Here is an 18,782-nt window from a genome sequence, read left to right on the forward strand (position 1 = left end):
CTGCCATGTTAGCGTGTTAACAAAATGAAAATAAACTTACTTTACAGAAAGACGACCATTTGACCCTGTAGGCTTTGGCTGACGTTGTCAGTTGAATTATTAGAAGATGCACTATACTTTCACTACTTAGAAAGTGGCCAATATTTTGTTAAGTAACTGTTAGATTGATTTCTCCTTTCTGAACTGTTGCTCAAGCGCGTTCTCTCAACACCACTGCTGCTGCTGCTACGTGAATATGACGTTTCACAACACTACGGAGACCGAGGCATGTCCTGAGAGTCACTTACCTAGAACAAATCAACATGGCGGAGCTCTATCTTCCACCAAATAATTTTAAATTGTTGGTTGATTGGTTGACTTGCCGAAAGGCCAATCAGGATGCTCTCTGTCTTACATGCGCTTCATGAGGCACACACAGGCAAGGTCTCTCCCTTTTCTACCTCTCTGCCGCGTGTATTTTTTTAAATAGGCCTACACTTAAAAAAACTGTATTTTTTCATACAGTGCTCGAAGTGGGGCGGTACGGTAGGCTACTCACCGGTACGCAGTACTGGCACTTCTACATTTTACACTTAAGCGTACCTGCACTTTTTCTTGCGTACTGCTACTTCTCGCAAGTAGCCGGTACTCTACCACTGACAGAAAAAGCGTCAGTGTCAAGCCCGTTTCACATATACTCCGTTTGCAGTGCGTATGTGGTGCGTTTTTTTCCCGCACTCATGTTAACAGGTTAGAGCTTTCACACTGCACACAGATGCGCTCCGGCGAACCGTTCCAGGAGCGGTGCGTATACAGCAGTGCAGCTATCGTTTCCACACAGAGTCTATGGGCCGTTACATAGTCAACGTGAGCAAACAACACGAGTGACGCGAGCAACACGCTCCCTTTCATAGTCTAAACCAGTGGTTCTCAACCTTCTCCTGCAGGGACTCCCAACAGTTTTTGTTTTCACCCTGAAATGGCACACCTGATTCAATTAGTCAGCTACACATTAGGCCTTTGAGCCTTTAATTAATTGAATCAGGTGTGCCATTTCAGGGTTAAAACAGAGCCCGTCTACGGAGAGCCTGTTCACTCCCTAATTCAGTGGCGGTTCTAGAGGGGGGGCCAAGGGGGCCTGTGACAACAAGTTTGGCCCCCCTTGTGGCCCCCCTAAATGTGGAGTGTGAAATAATTTTTACAAAACTGTTTTTTGCTATCTAGGTTATCGTTGTATGCATATTATTTTTTTTATTATTCTATCTTTGTGGATTTGCTTGTTCACGTGACAATTCGCATCACATTCGCGGGAATCGCGGCAAAATAACGTCTGTCTCCTGGACGCGAGAGAGGAGAGAAGGAGAAAGCTGGTCAGTTGCAAGTCCATTCTTTATGTGCGTATCGGGTGTGCGATGTGTATTGTCTATTAAAATATTGTAATACTTGTTTTAACTATGTACGAGGCACTGTGAGCTGACATCGCATTTGTCTCTCGTCCTTTCACTGCTGTGTGCGGTTCATAGGTAGGCTATGTCCCCAAATTAGTTTATGTCTTATATCATATTATGTTCTTATATTAGAATATCAAATCAGCAAGAGTGCTGTTTTCCCGTGCACAATTGCAACTGTGATATTGATGTTATAAAACAGTTAAATTAACAATAAGTTAACATGAGTTACTTTTTAGACACAATATTGTCAATATTGTTTGTTTTCCCTTTATTTCGCAGACTAGAATTTCAAATTGAAACCGTAGCAGAGTCTCAATGCAACAGACAGCGATGATTTATTGACTGAAATCCGCGTTTTGAAGGAATCACTTGCTCCTTTCCCGAATGAATCAGCCGTTTGAACAAATCGGTTGAATGAATGAATCCCTCAACTCACTTCTGTGACTTTCCGCCGCCTACTGGCGGTTTTAGTTTCATATTTAAAGTACTCTTTAATTAAAACGTTAAAATTAGAAATCATTTCATGTTTAAATATTGATTTTAAAAAAAATCTCATAGCTTTATTTATGCAATTGTAAATGGAGTGTAAATATATTAATGCCGCTTCTGTGTCACCTCTAGACTGCACTGCAAACATGGATTTTGATTGAATGAATTAATTTGACTGGTAACAGTGGTACTGTATAATTATTGTATAATTAAGTATTATTCTATAAATAAGTATAATTACTGTATAATTTGAATGTTGGTATTTGACATAAAAGGTGATTCATAACTCTAAATAAGTTTAGAAGGAATGTCCATATATAGGTGAAAATGCCCCTGGAAATCGATTTAAGGTGGCAAATTAAATTAATTAAAAATTAATTAAAAAATGAATTTCGGTCCCTGCTGTTAACTGACCACTGCATAGAATATTAAAAAATATGAATATCTTTGTGAGTCTGCTGTCAACAACAGGCCTAAACCAGCCATGGCACCAGCACAAAAACACAATCAGTAAAATATCATCTAATTATCAACAAAACATTGAAAATATTGAGATATATTTTTGTCAATATTCCACACCCCTAATGGACGGTATGAATTTTGATTTATTCAGGTCTTAAAAAGCCTTAAATTTGACTTTAAAAAGTGTGCAGGAACCCTGTAAACGGTTAGACAGTTACCTAGCAAGTCGGTTATTTTCAGTAAATGAATTAATAAGCTTCTTGGTCCCCATTGCTTTTGCTCTATAGTTCTCACCAAAATGAAGAGAAAGAAGGACATCATGTCAATTACAGTTACTGTGACTAATACTGAATATGTAATGCAAATGTAAAAATATAATGGAAATGCAAATACATTGTTGAATGATTATAAACATGGTATTTTGCCTGTTAATGCCTGCAGTGCAGTGCAGAAAATGATATGAGAACAATAAGGTCTAAATGTAACTGGCCCCTCTAACAGTACAACTGGCCCCAGCTTGGCCCCCCCAGTTGAAATGGTCTAGAACCGCCACTGCTCCCTATTAAGCCCTATTGTACCGAATTTTGGTTGTAGTTCCACCAGAGTTCCACTGGGGGGCGATCGCCCTGAGTGCAAAATGAATGGGAGTCTATGGAGCTAGACGGCTAAATTTGCCTTTCACCCGATTGCCGTTGAGAAATCTCAGATTTGATTGTAGGTTTTGCAAGTTCAACATGGGTTATAGGTCGAAAGTTGGTCGAATGAACGAGTACTTTTGTCCTTTCGATTTCTTAAAGGTTGAGTTGTTGTTGCCCATTACACGCTAGCATACTGCTAATGAACGCTGATTGGTCAGTGAAGGACTGATTACGACCAGAGATACCGCTTGATGGCATCGTGGCATCCGAAGCGGGACCAGAATGTGTGTGTGTGTGTATTTTCGGCGTGGTCTTTTAAAACAACAAAACAAAAACTCTTCTAGCACGTGTATTTACCGGTGTCAGCGGTGTTGTCGATGCCTTGAGAGAAAAGAAAGTGCAGAGCGCGAAAGCACCGAAGTGACTGAAGGATTGCCGTAAAGCAGTATCTCTGGTGCTAAAATGTGTACGACGTCATTGACATTTTAAAATACTTTTTAAAGCAAATAAGTGACACTAAAAAATCTAGCACCCAGCAGTGAGTAATTTCTTTGCATCTCCTTTCGAATACAACATTCAAATTACTAGACAAAAAATTATATCCTGAGAAAAGTGGATTTTTAGGGGTATAGCTCCATAGACCTCCATTCATTCTGCACTCGTCCTCTGAGCGCCCTCATATGGAACCAGAGTGGAACTGCAACCAGTTCAGAAGCCGGAAGATTACTGCGAGTGAAAGTTCTCCCCTTATTAGACATTCCCTGGTTAAAACAAAAACATGTCCCGTCAGGGGGTCCCTGCAGGAGGGGTTGAGAGCCACTGGTCTAAACAGTGCACGCAAGCAAACCCAAGCGTCACGGGCGATGCGTGAAATGCAATACACCGCTCACGCAACAGGGGGTAGTAGAGTCGGGTGATATTAGTAGAATCGGGTCACGTCATATTCAGATCAAAATGGCAACTGAAGAGGAGTGCATATTGCTGATTTTACATCGGCAGCAACAAAGGCAGCGCAGAGATAAAGTTAGGCGGTGGTATGTTCGCCCTTTAAACTGAAGAAGAGATCAGGATGGGGAGTTTGTGTCTCTGGTGCTTCCCATGCGAAGCCTGGACGAGGAGAGACATTTCCAGTACTTTAGGATGTCGGCGCCAAAATGATCAATATTATTTGGTCATATAAATGCGGATGTATACGTATAAACTCGCATAATTTTTCCTGTTCGCCCGCCATTGTATTCAAACCTTCTTCTGTAAAAAATAATATACTTTAATTAATGTACAATACTTGCAATGTCGCCCCCACCGACAACGCGTCGGTGGGGGCGACATTGCGTGCATCGCAATGTCGTGCATTGCGTGCATCGGTGTGTCGCGTATCAAAAACTAGGACGACACATTTGGCTACGCATCGACGCATTATGGCGGCCGAAGCATAGGGATGAGTAGCCTTGCGGACGCGTATGCTTACCGATGCGTTGACTATGTAACGGCCCTTTTTCTGCTGCGCGCGCTGAATTAAAGTTACAGCGGTTCGTGGTCAAAATGAACACAGATTGACATGAAAATATAATAATCTTACCATAAATGCATTTAATTAAATAAAATGTAGTAATCTCAACATAAATTTATTTTTGGACTTAGAAGAGTTGGGTTTTCACACACACACACACACACACACACACACACACAAACACACACACACAAACACACTCATCTCCAAGTTTTGTTTTTCACAGTAGAAATCTCAAATGTCATGATTTTATGAAGTTATGGAACATTTATTCATTGTTTATCCCTGATCCTTACATTTGTTTTCACTGTTAAATGTGTGAGCTGTTAAAAGTGTAACTGGAGACAGGACAGGAAAAGAATGTCTGTTTTTATTAATCTTTTAGTTTTGTGAAAACCAAATATTTTGTTTGTGAAAGAGTTATGCGTTAAAAGGCAGATGACACTTAAAGGGGAACTCGGAAACTCTAGCCATTTCTTCGCTGATTTTCACTTTTGTTGTCGCATATTGCCTCAACAAGCTCCCCCTACAGCTGTGGGGCGTATATTTCACAACAATATCGTAAAAAAACTCACTTGCGGCACCCTCCTCCTCCTTTCAACCGCTGCTCATGTGCATTTGTTAATATCGGAGCCAGCCAACTTTATTGTGTGGAGCTATGTCTACTGAGGTGGGTAATACATCATACACATTGAGGGCGGCGTGTGCGTTTATGTCGAATTGCTGTAAAGTAGTTTGTGTTTCTCGCTTCTCACGAGACTTCCTATTTCCAACTTACCGGGATGTTATGGTGCATTCAAGTCATCTTGTATAGATCGTAATTACGAGTTGAATGCAATTGAACCCCACCACAATGTCGTAAATACCAGTGGGGAGCTCGGGATTTTCTTTAAGCCCCGATCTGTACGAGTTGGGGGCGTGTCAGTGAGAAACATGGCGGAATCAATGGATGCAACGTCTGTAGTTGACGGTAAATTATAATTGAATTTCAATGTTTACTCGTCCTAGAAACTGTTATTTATCATGATCACCATTAATCTTGTTATAAGCAAGTTAATGAATTACAACAAAAAATGCTAACAGTTTACATTGGCTTCATAAGTTTATTAAAACATAAAAATAAAACTGATGCGCATTCTTTGTTCTTTATTTTCTATAAGCAGAGTTAACAAACCTTGCTGTATTTTCGTGTAATGAATTAAAAGAAGGTACACCGCCATCTTGCTCCGACGAAACTGACTTAAACGCATCTCATGTCGTAAAAACGACTTCCCACCTCGTACGTACGAACTTCCCAGGAGGACTTGAACGCACCGTTAGTCCCCATGTTGCAAGGTTGGCTTTCCGCCTAGGAAAGTTGGGGGGAGCGGGTAAAGTCACCATTTTCACCTGAACAGGTTATTAAACCATCCAAATGATTTCTAAACGGTTTTTATTAAGTTCAAATAGTTGCCGAATTCCCCTTAATCTACTTTATGATTTGCTGTATCTCTGAACAAAAGAAATAAAAGTTAACTACCTATACCATATTGAATTGCATAGCATCATATTTTTCTCCATTGCATTGTATGTATTACATTGAATAGCATCGGGTTGAATCGAATCGAAATCGGGTTGAATCGGGTTGAATCGAATCGAAATCGGATCGCATCGTAATAGTGGTGAATCGTATTGCATCGCATCGGTAGCTGCTTATATGTATATTTAGTGTATTGTATCGTTAGCTATGCATCGAGATGCGTATCGCATCGGCCTCAGTTATGGAAATGCACATCCCTAGTGTTTATTGGTCATGTTTAATCTATCAAAGCATTTCAATCTCCTGTTTATTCAGCTACAGCGATAGGGATTTTCTTTTACTGTCTATGAGATTTCCTGGAATGACCACAGACAGTAAAAGAAATGGACACAGCGACCCCATTGATTTCAAAGGAGAAACCTGAAGCCCGATTATTGCTCTTCCTGCCTGATGGCTGAGCGACTGCGTAAGCTCAAACTGAGCGTGACGACAGTCTAATAGTTGTAAATCTTCTAGTAGCTGTGCCAAGTCAAATCTGAATCACCTAATTCCTCAAAAACGTTGTTGAAATATTTTGTCCCGTTGTTTTTATGGACTCTCTATCTATGGGCTTCTCCATTGACTTTATGCCTCCATGTCCCCCGATTGCCTCATAGACAGTAAAAGATGCCTACTAGCTTCTCCTCCTGTCTATATGGTAATGTCTCTATTGTGCGACATAAAGTCGCGTGGTAATGACGCAATCGTTAGCCTGTTTTTAACAAAAGATGTTGTTGTTAAAAACAAAACTCTTTTATTTATTTTTTTAGTGACCAGGGACTTTTAAACTCCAAAAAAAACAGTAAAGTACATTAAAAGTTAGTTTGACTTGTGCACTATATTACAAGTGAGAAGTTGTATGATTAATATTTAAATAAAAAATATTATTCACTGGGAATGTAATCTCGAATTCAAATTAATTTGCATTTAATTAAAATATGCATCAAGACATGTCACGGCACGTTTGGTGTCTCAGACACCGAAAAACTATTTGTTTAGTCTTGTTCAGCACAAAAAACTATTGTATGGCTTCAGAAAACATATTTTATATACACTTTTATTGGAATATTATTATTGTACAAAAGATGTAAGCATCAAGACTTTATCATTCCAAACAAATTTTATTCTGAAAACAAAACTTATCATATGGACATCAGCTTCGGAGAGACAAATCCTGTAATCATTTCCTCATCCACACAACTACGCCACTGTACCAACAAGCAGGGCAAACTAAAAGACAAATCTAGCTAGTAGATTTTAAGGTTTTTCTTTAATTAGGCTAGTCCAATCCACATTAAATGTCTGTCTTTGTGCAGCTGTATAAATCCATCGAAAAATAAGAATGTTTACATATGTATAAACATTTACTTACTCATTTAGATGTTATGGTCAGAGTCAAGCTTATACACCTATGATTAAAGACTCTGTGAAAACGTTGCTTGGGAAAGCCAATCCTTGTGGTCCGGATGTCATTTCCCTGCAGCTCCACAAAAGTCACATGGTAGTGGTATATTTACAGCTCAAATCATTGGGTGAAAACTACCTGGCCACAGAACTGAGAAACTGCACTTGAGATAAACAGAAATGCTAACACACAAGTTTTTTTTTTTAAATATTATGGACCTCCTTGGTCAAAACAGGGAATACAGATAACTGGACACAACAAGGCATTTCATGGAGCCTTTAACAAAATGAATTGATAATATTTGAACAAAAATGTTTCACTAGGTGTTTTAGATCTGGAAAGCTTGTCTACTTCACTTATCAGTGTGAAATTAACAATTAAGCCAAATGACAGGAGATAAAACAAAACCCCAAATTCAAGTTTATAATAATACAATTACATTATATATATTTGTTTGTAGTATTTCGTTAAATACACACACACACACACACACACACATATATATATATATATATATATATATATATATATATATATATATATATATTATACATTTAACAAAATACTACAAACAATTATTATTAAAAAAAACACAATTACTTATATAAAATATATTGTATAAAATTATGTATTTGTTCATTTTTAAAAACATTTTATTCTAGAAAAATAAGCATCATCATTAGGATTCCTGCTCACCTCCTTTTTGTCCTGCAGGCATTCCAGTACAGACAGGTTATTTGTCCAGGTGTGTTTTGGACACAGCCGGGTCACGTCGTCCCGGCAGGCCTGCTCTTCTGCCAGCTTCCAGCCGGTGGATCTTCGAGACTGAAAACCGGAGGACGCAACGGCAGCAGCAACGGCGTTATTCCCGGGATTCGGTGGCGCGGCTCTGAACTGCTGGTTCATGGCGACAGCCGGAGGATGGACGTTCCCGAAACCTGGAAGAGGTTTAAGAGCCTGCACGGTGAGAAGGTAGAGAGACATGAGGAGGAGCAGCAGCAGCAGATAAACAGGTCCACACGCCGCCATCTTCGGCCACAACAGCTGAATCAAGCTCAACAGGGTTACTCGTGAATTTCACACGAAGTTGATTTTTGCAGATTGGCGTATGATTTCTCATAACGATTCATATGAGCTATAATTTTTAATATGAAAATAATTTTTGGAGTCAACCCTGAATATGCAACATATATGATGCATATTTCACAATGGCAAATCGAAAACCGCACGCACGAGAGCGTTGAATCCACGGGTAAGTTGTGACTGAGGGCCAGGCGAACGCATGGCACAAAGATCCAACGGCTATTGTTACCGTCCACAGGCGTCCAACCAATCCAATATCGCCTCAACGCTGAACATGGCTAATTTTTCAGCACTATACTGCGTTGAATTGGCAAATCGATTGCTGGGCGTGGTGCCCCCAGCCCCCCCGGTCACCTGAATGCATGCGCTTCGTTCGCAGGACCTTGTTTTGATTTTTAATAATTTTTTTTACATTTTAGGGTTGACCGCACCACATATGCAGCGCCAATATACCCCAGTATATGTTTGCCAATTTCTCGGTTTACGTTCAGGTTAGAAAGTCGGTTCAGGCACGGTTGTTCTCGTCTTCCCAAGCCGGTTCCGACGATGCCAGAATATCACGAAAATGTCAAAGTGGTAATTATGCCATTTTCATAATTGTGCACAATAGACACACAAGCGCATTAGCTAGGCCTTGGTTTGTTCGCTCTACCATGTTGATATTGGTATGTACGGAAAGGACTGAATCTCCACTGCACACTCGTGTATCATCCAACCTAAAATAGGGGTTATCCTAGCCTGTACAGCCTGGTTAATATTTGGACTAAATATCGTCGCGCTCAGAAAACCACCTTATTTGGCTATACTGTAATGATTATTATTAGCTGTCCCTGTTGGCTACATTAATGTGTTTGGGCTCGATGGAAAGTGGAGATTCAGGGCTACAATTTGATGTAGCACACCTGAAGATCTGAGTCTCCTGGACTGTACAGCCTGGTTAATATTTGGACTAAATATCGTCGCGCTCAGAAAACCACCTTATTTGGCTATACTGTAATGATTATTATTAGCTGTCCCTGTTGGCTACATTAATGTGTTTGGGCTTGATGGAAAGTGGAGATTCAGGGCTACAATTTGATGTAGCACACCTGAAGATCTGAGTCTCCTAACCTGTACAGCCTGGTTAATATTTGGAGTAAATATCGTCGCGCTCAGAAAACCACCTTATTTGGCTATACTGTAATGATTATTATTAGCTGTCCCTGTTGGCTACATTAATGTGTTTGGGCTTGATGGAAAGTGGAGATTCAGGGCTACAATTTGATGTAGCACACCTGAAGATCTGAGTCTCCTGGACTGTACAGCCTGGTTAATATTTGGACTAAATATCGTCGCACTCAGAAAACCATCTTATTTGGCTATACTGTAATGATTATTATTAGCTGTCCCTGTTGGCTACATTAATGTGTTTGGGCTTGATGGAAAGTGGAGATTCAGGGCTACAATTTGATGTAGCACACCTGAAGATCTGAGTCTCCTGGACTGTACAGCCTGGTTAATATTTGGAGTAAATATCGTCGCGCTCAGAAAACCACCTTATTTGGCTATACTGTAATGATTATTATTAGCTGTCCCTGTTGGCTACATTAATGTGTTTGGGCTTGATGGAAAGTGGAGATTCAGGGCTACAATTTGATGTAGAACACCTGAAGATCTGAGTCTCCTGGCCTGTACAGCCTGGTTAATATTTGGACTAAATATCGTCGCGCTCAGAAAACCACCTTATTTGGCTATACTGTAATGATTATTATTAGCTGTCCCTGTTGGCTACATTAATGTGTTTGGGCTTGATGGAAAGTGGAGATTCAGGGCTACAATTTGATGTAGCACACCTGAAGATCTGAGTCTCCTGGCCTGTAGAGCCTGGTTAATATTTGGAGTAAATATCGTCGCGCTCAGAAAACCACCTTATTTGGCTATACTGTAATGATTATTATTAGCTGTCCCTGTTGGCTACATTAATGTGTTTGGGCTTGATGGAAAGTGGAGATTCAGGGCTACAATTTGATGTAGCACACCTGAAGATATGAGTCTCCTGGACTGTACAGCCTGGTTAATATTTGGACTAAATATCGTCGCGCTCAGAAAAGCCCCTTATTTGGCTATACTGTAATGATTATTATTAGCTGTCCCTGTTGGCTACATTAATGTGTTTGGGCTTGATGGAAAGTGGAGATTCAGGGCTACAATTTGATGTAGCACACCTGAAGATCTGAGTCTCCTGGACTGTACAGCCTGGTTAATGTTTGGACTAAATATCGTCGCGCTCAGAAAACCACCTTATTTGGCTATACTGTAATGATTATTATTAGCTGTCCCTGTTGGCTACATTAATGTGTTTGGGCTTGATGGAAAGTGGAGATTCAGGGCTACAATTTGATGTAGCACACCTGAAGATCTGAGTCTCCTGGACTGTACAGCCTGGTTAATATTTGGAGTAAATATCGTCGCGCTCAGAAAACCACCTTATTTGGCTATACTGTAATGATTATTATTAGCTGTCCCTGTTGGCTACATTAATGTGTTTGGGCTTGATGGAAAGTGGAGATTCAGCGCTACAATTTGATGTAGCACACCTGAAGATCTGAGTCTCCTGGACTGTACAGCCTGGTTAATATTTGGACTAAATATCGTCGCGCTCAGAAAACCACCTTATTTGGCTATACTGTAAAGATTATTATTAGCTGTCCCTGTTGGCTACATTAATGTGTTTGGGCTTGATGGAAAGTGGAGATTCAGGGCTACAATTTGATGTAGCACACCTGAAGATCTGAGTCTCCTGGACTGTACAGCCTGGTTAATATTTGGAGTAAATATCGTCGCGCTCAGAAAACCACCTTATTTGGCTATACTGTAATGATTATTATTAGCTGTCCCTGTTGGCTACATTAATGTGTTTGGGCTTGATGGAAAGTGGAGATTCAGGGCTACAATTTGATGTAGCACACCTGAAGATCTGAGTCTCCTGGACTGTACAGCCTGGTTAATATTTGGACTAAATATCGTCGCGCTCAGAAAACCACCTTATTTGGCTATACTGTAATGATTATTATTAGCTGTCCCTGTTGGCTACATTAATGTGTTTGGGCTTGATGGAAAGTGGAGATTCAGGGCTACAATTTGATGTAGCACACCTGAAGATCTGAGTCTCCTGGACTGTACAGCCTGGTTAATATTTGGAGTAAATATCGTCGCGCTCAGAAAACCACCTTATTTGGCTATACTGTAATGATTATTATTAGCTGTCCCTGTTGGCTACATTAATGTGTTTGGGCTTGATGGAAAGTGGAGATTCAGGGCTACAATTTGATGTAGCACACCTGAAGATCTGAGTCTCCTGGACTGTACAGCCTGGTTAATATTTGGACTAAATATCGTCGCGCTCAGAAAACCACCTTATTTGGCTATACTGTAAAGATTATTATTAGCTGTCCCTGTTGGCTACATTAATGTGTTTGGGCTTGATGGAAAGTGGAGATTCAGGGCTACAATTTGATGTAGCACACCTGAAGATCTGAGTCTCCTGGACTGTACAGCCTGGTTAATATTTGGAGTAAATATCGTCGCGCTCAGAAAACCACCTTATTTGGCTATACTGTAATGATTATTATTAGCTGTCCCTGTTGGCTACATTAATGTGTTTGGGCTTGATGGAAAGTGGAGATTCAGGGCTACAATTTGATGTAGCACACCTGAAGATCTGAGTCTCCTGGACTGTACAGCCTGGTTAATATTTGGACTAAATATCGTCGCGCTCAGAAAACCACCTTATTTGGCTATACTGTAATGATTATTATTAGCTGTCCCTGTTGGCTACATTAATGTGTTTGGGCTTGATGGAAAGTGGAGATTCAGGGCTACAATTTGATGTAGCACACCTGAAGATCTGAGTCTCCTGGACTGTACAGCCTGGTTAATATTTGGAGTAAATATCGTCGCGCTCAGAAAACCACCTTATTTGGCTATACTGTAATGATTATTATTAGCTGTCCCTGTTGGCTACATTAATGTGTTTGGGCTTGATGGAAAGTGGAGATTCAGGGCTACAATTTGATGTAGCACACCTGAAGATCTGAGTCTCCTAACCTGTACAGCCTGGTTAATATTTGGAGTAAATATCGTCGCGCTCAGAAAACCACCTTATTTGGCTATACTGTAATGATTATTATTAGCTGTCCCTGTTGGCTACATTAATGTGTTTGGGCTTGATGGAAAGTGGAGATTCAGGGCTACAATTTGATGTAGCACACCTGAAGATCTGAGTCTCCTGGACTGTACAGCCTGGTTAATATTTGGACTAAATATCGTCGCACTCAGAAAACCATCTTATTTGGCTATACTGTAATGATTATTATTAGCTGTCCCTGTTGGCTACATTAATGTGTTTGGGCTTGATGGAAAGTGGAGATTCAGGGCTACAATTTGATGTAGCACACCTGAAGATCTGAGTCTCCTAACCTGTACAGCCTGGTTAATATTTGGAGTAAATATCGTCGCGCTCAGAAAACCACCTTATTTGGCTATACTGTAATGATTATTATTAGCTGTCCCTGTTGGCTACATTAATGTGTTTGGGCTTGATGGAAAGTGGAGATTCAGGGCTACAATTTGATGTAGCACACCTGAAGATCTGAGTCTCCTAACCTGTACAGCCTGGTTAATATTTGGAGTAAATATCGTCGCGCTCAGAAAACCACCTTATTTGGCTATACTGTAATGATTATTATTAGCTGTCCCTGTTGGCTACATTAATGTGTTTGGGCTTGATGGAAAGTGGAGATTCAGGGCTACAATTTGATGTAGCACACCTGAAGATCTGAGTCTCCTGGACTGTACAGCCTGGTTAATATTTGGACTAAATATCGTCGCACTCAGAAAACCATCTTATTTGGCTATACTGTAATGATTATTATTAGCTGTCCCTGTTGGCTACATTAATGTGTTTGGGCTTGATGGAAAGTGGAGATTCAGGGCTACAATTTGATGTAGCACACCTGAAGATCTGAGTCTCCTAACCTGTACAGCCTGGTTAATATTTGGAGTAAATATCGTCGCGCTCAGAAAACCACCTTATTTGGCTATACTGTAATGATTATTATTAGCTGTCCCTGTTGGCTACATTAATGTGTTTGGGCTTGATGGAAAGTGGAGATTCAGGGCTACAATTTGATGTAGCACACCTGAAGATCTGAGTCTCCTAACCTGTACAGCCTGGTTAATATTTGGAGTAAATATCGTCGCGCTCAGAAAACCACCTTATTTGGCTATACTGTAATGATTATTATTAGCTGTCCCTGTTGGCTACATTAATGTGTTTGGGCTTGATGGAAAGTGGAGATTCAGGGCTAAAATTTGATGTAGCACACCTGAAGATCTGAGTCTCCTGGACTGTACAGCCTGGTTAATATTTGGACTAAATATCGTCGCGCTCAGAAAACCACCTTATTTGGCTATACTGTAATGATTATTATTAGCTGTCCCTGTTGGCTACATTAATGTGTTTGGGCTTGATGGAAAGTGGAGATTCAGGGCTACAATTTGATGTAGCACACCTGAAGATCTGAGTCTCCTAACCTGTACAGCCTGGTTAATATTTGGAGTAAATATCGTCGCGCTCAGAAAACCACCTTATTTGGCTATACTGTAATGATTATTATTAGCTGTCCCTGTTGGCTACATTAATGTGTTTGGGCTTGATGGAAAGTGGAGATTCAGGGCTACAATTTGATGTAGCACACCTGAAGATCTGAGTCTCCTGGACTGTACAGCCTGGTTAATATTTGGACTAAATATCGTCGCGCTCAGAAAACCACCTTATTTGGCTATACTGTAATGATTATTATTAGCTGTCCCTGTTGGCTACATTAATGTGTTTGGGCTTGATGGAAAGTGGAGATTCAGGGCTACAATTTGATGTAGCACACCTGAAGATCTGAGTCTCCTAACCTGTACAGCCTGGTTAATATTTGGAGTAAATATCGTCGCGCTCAGAAAACCACCTTATTTGGCTATACTGTAATGATTATTATTAGCTGTCCCTGTTGGCTACATTAATGTGTTTGGGCTTGATGGAAAGTGGAGACAGTATATGTCCAATGATGTAAGGCTCCCTCTGATTGGACTTTGTTTTATTGAACAATAAATAAAAATCGTACAGGCCGCTTTCACAAACATCAGAAGCCATTCACGGGCCCTGAAACAGGCTCAACTGTACCTGCTGTCTTTCACTGTGTGAACATGATACAGCAAAGCTATTCATATATATGCAAACTACACATGCTAAGCTTTAATCTGATGCAAAGCAAGTGCAAATATATGGAAATTTGGCTCATTTACAACCATTTTTGAGATTTTGACCTTTTGGCCTATATCCAAAGGAAGGCCTTTTTAACCCCTGTTATCTCGGGCCACGAACAACGTACAATTGTGAGCTTTGGCTCATGTGAAAGTGCAAAACACAGGCTTTCCAAAGATATGAAACACTCTCTGATTGGACTTTGTATTAATGAACAATAAATAGATTAGTGCGGGCAGCTTTTCCACACATCTGCAGTGATTCTCTGGCCCCGGTGCACTTAAACCGGCCCTACTAAAACCCTTCTCTTTTCCTTTCTGAACAAGACACAATAAAGTCATTCACATCTCTGTAAACTACAAGTGTTAAGCTTTCTTTTGATATAAAACACATGAAAAAAGACCCATATTTGGGTGAAATAAAAATATGTTTGGACGAAAACATTCACCACAAAGTTTGCCTGACCTCGACCAGGCCTCACTTGACCACAGTTCTCTCGGGCCGTGAACAACGTACAATAGTGTGCTTGGGCTCATGTGAAAGTGCAAAACATAAGCTTTCCAATGATGTGAAACACACTCTGATTGGACTTTGTATTAATGAACAATAAATTAAATCGTACAGGCCGCTTTCACAAACATCTGAAGCCATTCACTAGCCTCAGCCCTGAAACAGGCTCAACTGTACCTGTTGTCTTTCACTGTGTGAACATGATACAGCAAAGCCATTCATATATTTGCAAACTACAAATTATAAGCTTTAATTTGATACAAAACACATGAAAAAAAGACCAAATTTGACTTAACTAAAAATACTTTTCTATGAGTAAACAATGCGTTGTCTGACCCGGACAAGGCCTCACTTGACCACAGTTCTCTCGGTCCGTGAACAACGTACAATAGTGTGCTTGGGCTCATGTGAAAGTGCAAAACATAAGCTTTCCAATGATGTGAAACACACTCTGATTGGACTTTGTATTAATGAACAATAAATAGATTCATACAGGCCACTCAAGCCAACATGTTTTAATGGAGTCCAGGATAAAATTCTCCCCAGGGGATTATTTTAAACCTGTACTCAATTAAATTTAGCTGTGCAAAGGCCCCCTAAACAGGCTACTCTTTCATTTCTGAACAAGATAGAATAAAGTCATTCACATCTCTGTAAACTACAAGTGTTAAGCTTTCTTTTGATATAAAACACATGAAAAAAGACCCATATTTGGGTGAAATAAAAATATGTTTGGACGAAAACATTCACCACAAAGTTTGCCTGACCTCGACCAGGCCTCACTTGAGCCCAGTTCTCTCGGGCCGTGAACAACGTACAATAGTGTGCTTGGGCTCATGTGAAAGTGCAAAACATAAGCTTTCCAATGATGTAAGGCTCGATCTGATTGGACTTTGATTTCATAAACAATAAATAAATTCGTAGAGCCGTTTTTGTGCAGTGACGATCCAGCCGAGGGGCCTTAATCGACACCAATTTGACCCCGGTCATCTCGGGCCGTGAACAACGTACAATTGTGAGCTTTGGCTCATGTGAAAGTGCAAAACACAGGCTTTCCAAAGATATGAAACACTCTCTGATTGGACTTTGTATTAATGAACAATAAATAGATTAGTGCGGGCAGCTTTTCCACACATCTGCAGTGATTCTCTGGCCCCGGTGCACTTAAACCGGCCCTACTAAAACCCTTCTCTTTTCCTTTCTGAACAAGACACAATAAAGTCATTCACATCTCTGTAAACTACAAGTGTTAAGCTTTCTTTTGATATAAAACACATGAAAAAAGACCCATATTTGGGTGAAATAAAAATATGTTTGGACGAAAACATTCACCACAAAGTTTGCCTGACCTCGACCAGGCCTCACTTGACCACAGTTCTCTCGGGCCGTGAACAACGTACAATAGTGTGCTTGGGCTCATGTGAAAGTGCAAAACATAAGCTTTCCAATGATGTAAGGCTCGATCTGATTGGACTTTGATTTCATAAACAATAAATAAATTCGTAGAGCCGTTTTTGTGCAGTGACGATCCAGCCGAGGGGCCTTAATCGACACCAATTTGACCCCGGTCATCTCGGGCCGTGAACAACGTACAATTGTGAGCTTTGGCTCATGTGAAAGTGCAAAACACAGGCTTTCCAAAGATATGAAACACTCTCTGATTGGACTTTGTATTAATGAACAATAAATAGATTAGTGCGGGCAGCTTTTCCACACATCTGCAGTGATTCTCTGGCCCCGGTGCACTTAAACCGGCCCTACTAAAACCCTTCTCTTTTCCTTTCTGAACAAGACACAATAAAGTCATTCACATCTCTGTAAACTACAAGTGTTAAGCTTTCTTTTGATATAAAACACATGAAAAAAGACCCATATTTGGGTGAAATATAAATATGTTTGGATGAAAACATTCACCACAAAGTTTGTCTGACCTCGACCAGGCCTCACTTGACCACAGTTCTCTCGGGCCGTGAACAACGTACAATAGTGTGCTTGGGCTCATGTGAAAGTGCAAAACATAAGCTTTCCAATGATGTGAAACACACTCTGATTGGACTTTGTATTAATGAACAATAAATAGATTCATACAGGCCACTCAAGCCAACATGTTTTAATGGAGTCCAGGATAAAATTCTCCCCAGGGGATTATTTTAAACCTGTACTCAATTAAATTTAGCTGTGCAAAGGCCCCCTAAACAGGCTACTCTTTCATTTCTGAACAAGATAGAATAAAGTCATTCACATCTCTGTAAACTACAAGTGTTAAGCTTTCTTTTGATATAAAACACATGAAAAAAGACCCATATTTGGGTGAAATAAAAATATGTTTGGATGAAAACATTCACCACAAAGTTTGCCTGACCTCGACCAGGCCTCACTTGAGCCCAGTTCTCTCGGGCCGTGAACAACGTACAATAGTGTGCTTGGGCTCATGTGAAAGTGCAAAACATAAGCTTTCCAATGATGTAAGGCTCGATCTGATTGGACTTTGATTTCATAAACAATAAATAAATTCGTAGAGCCGTTTTTGTGCAGTGACGATCCAGCCGAGGGGCCTTAATCGACACCAATTTGACCCCGGTCATCTCGGGCCGTGAACAACGTACAATTGTGAGCTTTGGCTCATGTGAAAGTGCAAAACACAGGCTTTCCAAAGATATGAAACACTCTCTGATTGGACTTTGTATTAATGAACAATAAATAGATTAGTGCGGGCAGCTTTTCCACACATCTGCAGTGATTCTCTGGCCCCGGTGCACTTAAACCGGCCCTACTAAAACCCTTCTCTTTTCATTTCTGAACAAGACACAATAAAGTCATTCACATCTCTGTAAACTACAAGTGTTAAGCTTTCTCTTGATATAACACACATGAAAAAAGACCCATATTTGGGTGAAATAAAAATATGTTTGGATGAATACATTCACCACAAAGTTTGCCTGACCTCGACCAGGCCTCACTTGAGCCCAGTTCTCTCGGGCCGTGAACAACGTACAATAGTGTGCTTGGGCTCATGTGAAAGTGCAAAACATAAGCTTTCCAATGATGTAAGGCTCGATCTGATTGGACTTTGATTTCATAAACAATAAATAAATTCGTAGAGCCGTTTTTGTGCAGTGACGATCCAGCCGAGGGGCCTTAATCGACACCAATTTGACCCCGGTCATCTCGGGCCGTGAACAACGTACAATTGTGAGCTTTGGCTCATGTGAAAGTGCAAAACACAGGCTTTCCAAAGATATGAAACACTCTCTGATTGGACTTTGTATTAATGAACAATAAATAGATTAGTGCGGGCAGCTTTTCCACACATCTGCAGTGATTCTCTGGCCCCGGTGCACTTAAACCGGCCCTACTAAAACCCTTCTCTTTTCCTTTCTGAACAAGACACAATAAAGTCAT

The 18,782-nt window shown here is 40.4% G+C and overlaps 1 protein-coding gene across 3 annotated transcripts in view; it reads right to left on the reverse strand.

The window, feature by feature from the left end:
- The window catches only part of glg1b (golgi glycoprotein 1b), a 157,053-nt gene that overhangs the window by 83,317 nt on the left and 54,954 nt on the right, over window positions 1-18,782 (reverse strand). For all 3 annotated transcript variants that reach the window (XM_077193855.1, XM_077193854.1, XM_077193857.1), the window contains exon 2: window positions 8,189-8,546. In XM_077193855.1, the coding sequence (XP_077049970.1) occupies window positions 8,189-8,521 (333 nt within the window). In that variant the 5' untranslated portion in view covers window positions 8,522-8,546. The remainder of the gene's footprint in view (window positions 1-8,188; window positions 8,547-18,782) is intronic.

This window comes from Siphateles boraxobius, unplaced genomic scaffold (genome assembly GCF_051911475.1).
Source record: "Siphateles boraxobius isolate OS27281-9 unplaced genomic scaffold, OSU_SipBor_1 31, whole genome shotgun sequence".
Lineage (NCBI taxonomy): Eukaryota > Metazoa > Chordata > Actinopteri > Cypriniformes > Leuciscidae > Siphateles > Siphateles boraxobius.